This window comes from Tripterygium wilfordii, chromosome 6, assembly GCF_013401445.1.
Source record: "Tripterygium wilfordii isolate XIE 37 chromosome 6, ASM1340144v1, whole genome shotgun sequence".
In the NCBI taxonomy this organism is placed as follows: domain Eukaryota; kingdom Viridiplantae; phylum Streptophyta; class Magnoliopsida; order Celastrales; family Celastraceae; genus Tripterygium; species Tripterygium wilfordii.
This window is the reverse complement of record NC_052237.1, coordinates 1,525,727-1,537,477: the sequence shown is the minus strand read 5'-3', so window position 1 is coordinate 1,537,477 and position 11,751 is coordinate 1,525,727. Positions and strand designations below refer to the sequence as shown.

The following is an 11,751-nucleotide window of genomic DNA, read 5'->3' as shown; positions in this document are numbered from 1 at the left end:
TTCATGCCAACCAACAGTGATTAGTTCAAAAGGATTCATGTATTCTGACTTTTAAATAATTGCGTAAAGCATAAACAATACCAAGGACTAAGCAAATTGAAATGTGCAGTTTTTAATTAAAAATCTTAAATCTGACAGAGCCTTTTAAGAGATCGCATACCTATTGAAATATCATGCCCCAAGCGGCCAAGCTAGTTTTGCTGCTTTGATCCACCGCCATTGTTAGGTCAAAATTAAGAACTTTAAGTCGCCTACAAAGGAAAGGTTTTAAGTTAGTAGAACAGCCCAAAACCCAAAATACATTCCAGAGCCATAGTATCAAGGCATTTACTTGCAAGCAAGGAATAATATCAAGTCCTTTTCGTCAAAACAAGTGTCATTCTCTACTTTTAGAATACAAATGGGGAGAAGAAGAGAAAACGGGAACCTTTTTGCACAGCTTGGCTCCTTTAAAGTTCCAATGGCTCCCTAGAAATGAATACTACATTCACCATGAAACATAACATACATAAATAAGACTGCCAAGGAATTTCTTTACTCTGATATATGCGAATCATGCACGTTAGCTGTCATAGCTCACAAATTTCATCAGCACCAGCATGAAGTAAAATCAGTAGACATGAACTAAACCTGGTCTGGGGAGGTTTTCTATGCAGCCTGGACCTTTCCCTGAGAATTAACGTGTCATTTGGCGGCACCTTCTCTCCATCCTTTCTGACGCGCCCTTTGTTCCCATAGCGCTGTCAATTTTTTCTGAGCTACTAATGCTGCTTCAGCTTTCTCCCTTGCTTCTTCACAAGTTTGCATACCTGAACTGCACTTGTCTGCTTCCTTTTGATATTGGGATGCCATCTTTTTAGCCTCTAACAGAGCCACATCAGCACGTTGCTGACTTTGGAGAGCTTCAACTTCACGTAGCTTCAGCTCCTCAGTCAACAGCTCAGCAAAATTCTTCTCACTGTCTTCATTCACATCTGGGTCATGCTTCGCACAATCTGCATAATATAAGAAATTAGGAACGGGACAGAAAATATCCACAACATAACTCTGACCATAAGATGAACATCGAGTGCATAAGAAACTTATTTGTGGACTACAAAGGCATGATCCTCTTCTTAGCAAAAAAAATTATGTGGTCCTTGTTTGAGCTTCAAAATGCCCATATCCTTTATGCATAAGATGGTTAACTAGAAATCATATCGTAGAAAGAGAAAAGCTATTATATCTTAGATCACGTAAAGCAGAGATATTATTAATTTGTAAAGCTAAGTTCTACAAAATCTTTGGCAACATAAAAATCACTGTAAGCTCCATGTGATCTGAGTAGCTTAAGGCTTCATTATCCTTCTCAAGGGGAATCAATTCATGCACAGTGCAAAAGATGCCCTGTAGCTTCAAACCGACATACTTTAATGTCCACAAATACATTCAGTACCATAAAGCCTACAATTCAACTTCCGAAAAATATCATATGGAATGAAAAATGAATAAAAGTGCCATATGTACATTTACCATCATTATCAAAGTTGTGCACATAATTTGCAAAATCATGCAGGTTATGATAGATAACTCTCTTCATATTGAGAAAGAAGGAAAAGAAACAACAGGATAATGAGAGAAACCATATCAAAGTATTCTAAAAGATCAAGTTGGCCATAATCGAAGATGATATTTGAATTGATGGAGTTATCTTTTTATCTAGTACCAAGGAAAGTGAGGCACTACAGGTATTGGATCCTGCTTGGACCGGCAGGTGGGCGAGCATGAACAATATGTGGGCGGGCACTACTAACCAAGACAAGCCTTTGTAAACCACTAACAAATCTATGGAAGCATTGAAATCAAAGAATACAATCTTATGCGTACAATTTTTTTTGTTAACATGCTTGTTAGCAAATCACAAAATCAGGGCATTCCCTTCTAAGCAGCTATTTCTTTCTCTGAATGTTAAGGGAAATAGAAGTGTTTCATGCAAACTAAACGAAGAATAATATAATAGCATAATGCCATAAACTGCAATTTAAGATTGTGATCCAAAAAACCCCCTCTGTTGTTGCAAGGTAAGGAGAGGATAATACCAATTCATGCATATACCAACGGGCAACATTCATGAACAGATTACTCATGCTATTTGAAGATCATATACTAAAAGAAATAACATCCTTGGATAATTTGTTGACGATGAAGAAACTAACCTGCAAAGGAGACATTGCTCAGCCCTGCACCATCACATGAACGAGAACGAAATAAGCAAATTGACTGTGTACCAACATAGACTGATGCAACTACGTACTGAGATTTTCCAGCTTAGTGAAATGATTAATAGATTATATGCAAAAACATAGGTGTCTCAAAATATGCGTCGAACATACCGAAAAGCCATGGCACAACTGCTTTACAAAAGCAGACTGCCCAAAAGATGGCGCAGAAACAAGCACACTGATTGCAAACCCACAGTAAGTTCTTCAACAAGAGTAATTTCCAATTTGAAAATTGAAATATGTTCCTATGTCAAATATTTCAAACCAACCATCCTCCTTCATTTTGCCAATTGAAATATGTTCCTACGCCAAATATTTCATACATTATACCATGCAGCATCATTCTCAAAAAGTTATGAGGAAACCACACACACATTGTGTTGGGCCTGTTGGCAATCCCCTATTTTCCTCCAAATTAGCTCTCAGGTCCTTTAATTAAAGACAAAACAATCACAATTTCACAAATCGGAAGTATATCAGAATCGAGCAGACTGAGAGTGAATCTCAACTCAATAGCTTAAATGTACTACGCAATCGTGAACTACGAAATCAATTCTGAAAACGCAAATAACTCAAAATTAATGCTAGATCAAACAAGGAAACATAGTGATTCAGCGAGATCTGCTGCTTTAACTATACAAATCCAGTATATCAAGAGAAGAGAGGAAGACTTACCGTCAGGGATTGTGAGAAGGGGCTGAGAAGAGCAATCACATACACAAACGGGGCAAGAGGAAGAAGAGCGACTGACAGCGGCCAAGCCTTCCCTGAATTGCCAGTAGAGAGGAGGCCCCAATATGTAGCCAAACACGCACAACCCTAGCAGCACAAGCCCCGCCTTCACCGCTGTCGCCTGGTTCAACCCCATCAACGACCACTACTACTCTCTCACTGTTCACAGGTGGGGTGTGAATGTGTGATGGAAAGCTGTAAATGCCGGTCCTTATCAATGGGAAGTGAAAATCAATCTAAACGGTAATTAACGAAGAGATTAAGTTTGAAAAACAGGGTTAATCTTCCTTCTCATTAATTAATTATTCAAGTCCGTCTAATGGCAGACACGGCTCGATGGTTAGATAAATATGACAAAAGGCCCTCGAGTTTTATACTATTATTCAATGGAGTGTTAATATTTTAATTTTTGTGCAATCAAGTCCTTAAATTTGGAAATTGAAAATCACAATTAAAAGACGATAGAATTACTGAATTACCCGATGCTTTTTGTAAACGTCGTCGTTTGAGGGAGCTGAAATCTGGTGGTTCGGTTTATCGTGACCCGTCATCTCCATTGAGATCAGTGACAAGTTCTCAAATGCCCTAACAATGGCGTTCCAAATCCCACACAATCTAATTAACGAACTCCAGATCTCACTTCGGAAACGAGCGAACCTCTCTTCCTATGATCCGGACGATCCTTCACTGCCTGATCTCCCATCGCCTGAAGAATCCATCGCCGCGCTCGACCCCTCGCCGCCGTACCTCCGGTGCAAGCATTGCAAAGGCAGGTTGCTTAGGGGAATAGAGTCACTGTTTTGCGTTTTCTGTGGCAGAGAACAGAGCAAGGACCTGCCTCCTGAGGCCATCAACTTCAGGAACACTTTGGGGTGTCGTTGGCTACTTCAATCCCTCGAATTAGATGGATCGGTGATTCAGCCTTTTGCTTTCTCTGTGTTCCTTATATTGATATTATTTGAATTTCTCAACTTATTACTGATTTTCATTAATCACGACAAGCAAAATTTCAACACAAGTGCTTCCCATCTATGCAATGATATATTCTGTTGCCCTATCTTCAATCAGGGATAAAAAAGAATTCTTTTTCCTGATTGACGTATAGTGAGTTAAATTGTTCTATTAGCCAAAATATTTTAATTTCGCTATAACTTGGTTCATAGCAGTTGAAAATCTGGATAATCGAGTGTTGGTGGTACTGCACTTAGAAAATGCTTTTGATCGTGTCATTTGTGTGGTTGTCTTTTTCTATCTATTTCAGTTTTCATATGGAGCTTTAATGTAGTCTGCAAAAATACTTCTTTGATGCCACGAGTTGTGCTACTTATGAAGACACTTATGGTGCTGATCGTAAATTGGAAGGTTTAATTCGCATGTTGTCTTGCAGGAGATTGTAGGACCATTCTCTCAAGCAAATGAATCAAGCAGAAAACAGAATGCAACAGAAGATGAATTCCCCTTGTCTGATCTTTTAAATTTAGAAATAAAATGGACTTCTGAGTCGGAGAAATTTGGGTCTAGTTTTTCAGAAGAGCCTTCAGTTTGGCAACAAAGTAGTTTGAACTTGGCTGGAGTTGATCTTGACAACTTTTTTGCTGAGGGGGAGGAAAGGAATGCTTCCGATGCATTGGAAGAGCAAATAGTACCAAAGAAAGTCGATGAAATTACAGGGAGTACTACACATGGTAACGACAAGCTTAAATCGTTTGAGAATATTCAGCATTCTGAAACAACTGTGAGGTCTGAGGAAGTTAATGGCAATATCAACTTCTTTGAGAATGTTCAGCCTTCTGAGGCAGTTCCAAGGTCTACTGAAGATGACTCTTTTACTGGTTGGGAGGCCGATTTTCATTCTGCAGATTCTGGAACTCATCATGAGGAGTCCAAATCGGTTGATGCTTTTCCCAGCTCCTCAGTGGATCTTTCTGGTCACTTGGATACAGTGTTTGGATCTAAAGTAGATCCTTCTGATGTAAAGGCAATGGAGGATGCAATTTCTTCTACATCCAACGCAGATGGCTTGTTTTCGCATAATACATGGCATACATCCAACTCTGACATAGCTGGTGAGGACAAGCAATTTGAAGTAGCCATAAGTGACACGCATGTTGGACAAGTGGAGTATGAAAATGCTTCTTCTACCACTGTTGATTGGACTCAAGGAGATAAATGGCAAAATAGTGGAAGCAAGGAGTCAGAGGACAAAGCCATGGATGATGATGATTCACTTGATGCTTGGAACGAGTTTACAAGTTCAACTGGTGCTCAAGGTAATCCCAGTAGTTCTTCGAAGCCAATTGTTAATCACCTGGCACCTTCTGCCGAATTGACTTTGGAAATGAACTTGTTCAGTAGTGCCGTGGACTTGCCAAATCACAAAACCACGGATAAAGATGATGGTTTTGATGCTTGGAATGATTTCACGAGCTCAAAAGGTGCGCAAGATCCATCTAAGAGTTCTGGGAAACCAACTGTTGATGACATGATGCCCTCTCCTGGAGCAAGCTTTTTCAGCAGTGCCAACAGCTTGCAAGATACCAAGGCCATGGGAAAAGATGACGATTTGGTTGATTGGGATGGCTTCCCTAGCTTAACTGGTGCGCATGATCCTTTGGAGAGTTCTTCGGAACAAACAGTTAACCACGTGAAAACCTCTGGTGAACAGAACTCAGAGATAAACTTGTTGAGCGGTGAAAAACAATCACAGAATTTCGATATTGGCAGCTTCTTCCAACCAGAGTTATTTTCAGGAGTACCAAGGAATCAAAGCAGTTCTACAGAATTGATATCTGTGCAGTCGGAAGCTTCGGTTTCTGAGAGGTATGTGTAATTGGGTACACAGACCTCCTAATTTCTTCAATGTATTATATATATTACTAATGAGCTTCAAAGCAACATTCTATGCTATAATTGACTGTTTAGATGATTTTTCATTTTCTTTTAAATTAGGATTCTGTTATGAGAGATTACATGTCAACCTTTGGCAAAACAAATAAATAGCCTGGTAACTTTTCCTGATATGTTTTCTGTCATGCTTCAGGATGGCAGATGTAAATGTCAGAGGTGGAGGGAGTGCTGAAGAAGAAGCAAAAGATGGAGATGTAGAGATGTTGATGTCACAGATGCATGATCTCTCGTTTATGCTTGAAAACAAACTCACAATACCCACTAAACTAGATGGTTCTGCTTCATTCTCTAAAGATTAGATCCAATTTCTTTATTAGTAATAATTATCATTGATTTAATTTGTTCAACATTTTATGATGTTTGTCCATCTGTTTTCTATGCTAGATGGCTTTGATTTCCTGGTTTTTTGCTCAGCAACTTTTAGTTGGCTGGGCTGGGTAGTTTGTGAAAGTCTGATAAAAAAGCACATTCGCTCTTGTAGCTGACTACAATTTTGCTTATAATTTTTAATTTGGCTCCTCATGAGGGTGAGTTTTAGCCAAAACAATAAGGATGCTCTGTTGATGATTGTTGCAAGCCATCATATCTACTGTCTAGCACGACTGGGCTTATTTGGGCTTTCAATCATGGCAGGTCTTGAAAATTATCATTGTAAAAGAGGCCCATGAGTAGCCCAAACATCTGGGTTGCTAGCTAGCTTTGCCAACCTCAAACAATAAGCCCAGAAAAACCACACATTTAGCTCAGTAGATACGAAGCCCAAAAGCCTTGCCTACAGGCTCGTACGCCATTTCCTCCCAAAATTCCCCAAATCCCTAAATCCTTTGCATACACTTTTCTTTCTCCCCAAATTCATCAGTGCTCTATAAATTCAAGGGCCTGAGATTATTTTGGACTTGGGCTTTGAATTCATGGTAGGCCTTAAAATCTACATTGTAAAAACTAAAAACTAAAAAGAGGACCGCCAGTAGCCAGAATAACTCGGCCCAGTCAAGGAAAACCCCAAACAGTAAGCCCAATAAAACAATATACACATTCGGCCCAGTGGCTACGAAGCCCAAAGCCGAGCTCGCACCCGATTTCCTCTCAATCTCAAATCCCTAAATTCTTAGCGTCCACTTCCCCCTCCCCAAGAGGCCAAGACTCCACATATCTCCCCCAATCCTCCAGTTCCCTGCCAATCTCTCCCTAATTCAACCATTACCCTTGATGACTAATCAGATTTCTGCAACCTCATCATATTCCCAAATGGAACAAAATTATAAATAAATACAACAACCAATTAACGCAAACCATAATCATATAGCTTAATAATTAGTATCATCCTCCAGGAAGAGCACAATGGCAAATCCCAGAACAAAACAAGCCAAATAACAAAAGCATAAAGGAAACATCGCATTCAGTTTTCATACAGAAAACAGGATATATAATAACGATACTAAACTTCAAATTATATCATGTCTCTTCTATATATATATATATATATATATATATATGCTCTCTGCTTTCCAGAAGAGCCTCAGCCGACTTTGGATGGAACTTTCTGTTTTCTAGCGCCCGATCAATCGAGCTAATGCCTCTTCAGCTGGATGAATTTTAGCCTGGCTTCCACCTTGGACGTTGGTGATCAATTTTTGCAGGTAACCTTTCGCCGCCGGATCATCCTGACATGGAATAGCACAAGTCATTAGAGTCAGTTACAAGTAATTTACCCACCTAATTTTTTATATAATATTTACAAAAACAATGTTTAAAAAGCCTGTGTGGTTGCGTTATTGATTCTTCGAGAACTTACATTCAAGAGGTGATAAAAGCTACCATCAACTAGCCTCCTTGGAAAGCAAGTAATTAATCCATCACAAGCCCTACAATAAAGAAGCCGGCCAGAGCAATTAGTAGCTGCAAAAAATTGTTTAGTCATCGAACGAGAAGAGTTATATCGATCTATTTGTCGGTACCTTGGATTTTCCGAGAGGGTAACATAGCAGGAAATGATATGCTTCAGCAGCCTTTTGCAGGATATGTGGACAGGGAGTTCATCAACAATCCTGGCTAATGTTTTAGCCACCGCAAAGAACCTTTCCGCGACAGTGCAGCAATATCTCTGCCCCTCCCGATTCAGTAAGATCTTGTGAATTATGAACACAGCAACCTGCATGTGGATCGTACGTATAGCCATTAAGAGATACTCGAGATTGTGCTGCAAGTACGCCTAGAAGTTCTTACAATTACATTGTCCGAAACTAGCTAGTTTCAGTTCAAGAAAGTAGAGGTACTTACTGTTTTGGACAATTCAGCGCCCACATTCATGCAGCGAAGGACATAAGGGAATACTTCACTACCGAGAAGGTATAGTACAGCTTCGTCATTGCTGTCTTCCTGTGGATTAATCAGGAACTCATTGTTCAAATAAAGTGAGTAAAACTAGTCTACTAAAAGCGAAAATGGCAGGACCTTATGAACAGCAAGAGATTTAGTGCACTGTTATACATATATATTCTGATTAGCTTGTAAATGAAAAAATAAAATCAAATTTTATCAGCACTTGAAGAACATGAAACCTTCAACATGGAACCGATCACGCCCAAACTGGTAAGCCTTAGGTATTCATGAGACCTATCCCTCTCCGTGATGTTGAGGAACGGGTAGAGATATTGTGGTACCTTAGCTGCGGCAATGGAATTAAATTAAAAGGATATTACAATGTTCCTAAAATTTAGCAAATCAAGAAGTTGTCAAGATTAAATTACCTCTCATAAACTGCAGCATTGTTTCTGGGTGGGAAGCTACCTTCTGCAAAGAAAAATGTTCCATCAGTGCAATCTCCATTTGCATGCGATCATGTTCCAATATTCATCAATAAGATCTTCATTTAATCAACAATTTAGATGAAATTACTTTATCAGCACCGGCGATAATGTCTTAATGAATCTATTAAGTAATCATCACCGCCGTTGTCCCAAACAGATAGTTTCTAACTATAGCTAAGTAAATGCTTACAATCAACATCAATAGGAAATAGTAATGTCTAAAGAAGTTGAAGCCGCAAACTTGACCTGAAGCAAAGAAAGAGCATTGCACACTCGAGCTACCACTTTATCAGTCAGCTGTGGTGTTGACACTACGTGATATGTTGCAACTACTTCCTACAGTTACAACAAAATAAGCAGCGATGATGATCAGTCGCGAATGGTGAATATTACGGGCATTGATGATTAGTACGACAAATAAAAGGAGCCTTTTCGAACCAGAATTGAAATATCAAAACCGATTGCCTGTCATACTGTAGGAAAAGAAGTAAAATGCAAAGGAATGGCAATTACATATAAAGCTTCAACTAAGCCGGTTATAGTACTATATATATACCTGCAAGAGTACATGGATAGTACCATAAGTTCTCCATAACAGCGGTGCCAACTGATCCCCGCGAGGATCCTTATACTGCAACAGGTAATGAAACTGTTGATGCATTTTTGCTAACAGAGGATATTGGTCTCTAAAAGGTGACATTGCAAACAAAGAGAGCATAAATAAAACAACTATTAGTATATAGTGTGCCAGTGTGGTATAGCCTTCATACTCTATTGTTTTCTTTATCCCCTTGCTTCAAGATCTAAAATTTTTCAAGTTCAATGAATTCGCAATTTATAACATGGATTGCCCTATTTCATAATTTTCAATACTTAAAGTTCAATAAAAATTTATAATAAAGGAAAATTTAATACTAAATTTGTCGGGTTCGATAATTTAATATAAATTCTTTTGAAAAACGTACGTGAGAACTTTCGATGCTAGGCCACGTGTTCTCTGTGAGTTCGTTAATTAATCACAACGGTATTTTGAAATTTTACCCACGCGCCTTAATTACAATAATATTTTGAAATTTTACACTCGCAGAGATCCCTTTTAAAGATCGAATTATAATAAACCCTTTAATTTTTATTCAATCTCCATTGAAAGCAAACCCTAGAAGATCTCGGTTGACAAACAATGCATACAACATACCCTAACTACATGTTAATAAACTTAAAGACAATAAATCAAAGAAGAAACTGGTTTCCTTCAGTACAAGGACTAAGATTAATTCTACATAAACGTATCATAATCCAATGATCCGTCTATAGATGGTATAAATTCAATGGTTTTCATTCACAAAAGCATCAAGAAAGAAACCAAATAATTAAAAAAAAATCATTTTTAACTCTCTTTTATACATCAAATGTATATCGCATTCATAGACTCAAACACATAGATCATAAAAGAAAAACATAGATCACAAAAGAAAAGGGGAAAACAAACATTTTTATCAAAATGCAATCACATAAAATAACCTTCATTTCATCACCTCAACGCTCTCATTTTCAAGATCAACACGGCAAAAGCGACATGCAAAGGCTTTAAACACAAGATCATTGAGATTTCTCGGCAGCCAAACAAAGAGAAAAACAAGATCAAAATGACAAAGAAGGTGGTGATGATATATATATTAATATATATATATACATACCGATGAAAGGAGTTGAAGAGCACGGGCTCGGGTGTCAGGTTTCTGGAGAGCCTTAACCATCTCCAGCACAGAGAAAGTCGGTTTTCGTGGACCAATTGGTTCAACACTGAAGAAGCTCGTGCTAGAGCCGTCTGCCCAAATTCCATTCAAGAAATCAAAAGAAAATGGTTTGCTTCCCATACTTACTCTCTGGATCACCTGAAAAAAAGAACAAAGAAAAAAAAAAAGGAAAGGAGCGTTAGTCTTAATTTCTTTTCTTAATCTATAAATCTGGATTACACAGTGAGGGGTTGGTGAGTAAGAACGTACAGCGTGCGTTTGCACTAGAAAATGCTCGGGGAGAGTGTACTGGCTCCTTTTATAGTGAAGGTGGCGGCCCTTTTTCTATTTTGTTTTAATTATGAGAGTTGTTTTTTATTGAAGGAGGCACGTAATTCTTGTGTTATTGGGTTTGACTGATTTTGACCAATTTTGACTGAGGGAGTAGGACCTTGAGTTATAAATTTTTTGATAAGAACATGTTTGATCATTAATAAATTCACAATAATATACTTCTATTACTAGAAAAAATTTATTAGTATAATAAAACAAATGGCATCATATGGGAAATGGAATTATAATTACTTCACATTTTTAGAAAATGATTTGAGAAAAGGCATTTTTGGTAATTAATGGTGTTTATATTTAACATTTATATCATAAATTCCCTCTAAACCTTAAGTTTATCCAATTAGTAACTTTCACTGAAAATGTCACATATATATATATAGTTAGATTGAGCATATATATGAGAAACATTGTAATCTAGTGATGATTTGCTTATTATAAGCATAGGTTCGATTCAGATTTGAAGCTCTGCAGTCTCTCTTGAATTTTATACGTATGAAGGTTCATATAATGTGGAATCATTTACACAAAATAATAATTTAGCAGGTGCGCAAGGGTGACTGTCCCATTGAATTTATTGAATCATTAAGATTAGAATCATCTTCAATTTCTCAGGATTCACGATTTTTTTGCGGGGTGTATAAGAAGGAGCCCAAATGTCCATGCAGTTATTAGACGTGTCTTTCATGCACAATTTTATTCTCAGACAAAAAAAAAAAAAAAGAGACCGGTTTTGACGCTATGAACTGCACGTGGCGACATGCGACCAGGCGTTACCTCATATAGTCCTAATTGATTCGGAGTCAACTATGGTTTTAGTTTCTTTGTCGCATTGATAAGGACAAAAGTTTCACAACCGTCAAGTGTCAACAATAAATTAAGATTTAATTTTGATGAGGTGGTGGAATTTCCATCTTTATTAGTAGTTTCCTGCATGTCTTATCTATTGGCAGCAAC

The 11,751-nt window shown here is 38.0% G+C and overlaps 2 protein-coding genes across 5 annotated transcripts; one reads left to right on the top strand and one right to left on the bottom strand.

Annotated features, from left to right (window-relative positions):
• Positions 1–20: 20 nt before the first annotated feature.
• Positions 21–3,222, bottom strand: LOC119999262. Of its 4 annotated transcripts, none has more exons than XR_005468388.1 (5): positions 2,937–3,222; positions 2,196–2,219; positions 631–995; positions 428–481; positions 21–251 (listed from the first exon to the last, which is right to left on the bottom strand). XR_005468388.1 is itself a non-coding variant. In XM_038846738.1 (3 exons), the coding sequence occupies exons 1-3, from the start codon at positions 3,127–3,129 to the stop codon at positions 685–687; spliced, it is 528 nt and encodes a 175-aa protein (XP_038702666.1). In that variant the 5' UTR covers positions 3,130–3,221; the 3' UTR covers positions 332–684. The 4 variants fall into 4 exon arrangements, 1 of the variants encoding a protein (XP_038702666.1); XR_005468386.1 differs by having other exon boundaries at positions 428–468; XR_005468387.1 differs by lacking the exon at positions 428–481 and having other exon boundaries at positions 2,937–3,221.
• Positions 3,223–3,494: 272 nt separating this feature from the next.
• On the top strand, positions 3,495–6,444 carry LOC120001035. The gene is made up of 3 exons (XM_038849249.1): positions 3,495–3,905; positions 4,381–5,813; positions 6,034–6,444. Exons 1-3 carry the CDS (start codon positions 3,585–3,587, stop codon positions 6,197–6,199), a joined length of 1,920 nt encoding a protein of 639 aa, XP_038705177.1. The 5' UTR covers positions 3,495–3,584; the 3' UTR covers positions 6,200–6,444.
• Positions 6,445–11,751: the final 5,307 nt, after the last annotated feature.

What these genes read in the sequence shown, in the direction of transcription:
- LOC119999262 (XM_038846738.1), bottom strand. Translation starts at nt 3,129, where the DNA reads ATGGGGTTGAACCAGGCGACAGCGGTGAAGGCGGGGCTTGTGCTGCTA. An exon ending in CCTTCTCACAATCCCTGACG is followed by an intron (nt 2,220 to 2,936) that starts GTAAGTCTTCCT and finishes GTGATGGTGCAG; the next exon opens with GGCTGAGCAATGTCTCCTTT. An exon ending in GAGCAATGTCTCCTTTGCAG is followed by an intron (nt 996 to 2,195) that starts GTTAGTTTCTTC and finishes TATATTATGCAG; the next exon opens with ATTGTGCGAAGCATGACCCA.
- LOC120001035 (XM_038849249.1), top strand. Translation starts at nt 3,585, where the DNA reads ATGGCGTTCCAAATCCCACACAATCTAATTAACGAACTCCAGATCTCA. An exon ending in CCCTCGAATTAGATGGATCG is followed by an intron (nt 3,906 to 4,380) that starts GTGATTCAGCCT and finishes GTTGTCTTGCAG; the next exon opens with GAGATTGTAGGACCATTCTC. An exon ending in GAAGCTTCGGTTTCTGAGAG is followed by an intron (nt 5,814 to 6,033) that starts GTATGTGTAATT and finishes GTCATGCTTCAG; the next exon opens with GATGGCAGATGTAAATGTCA.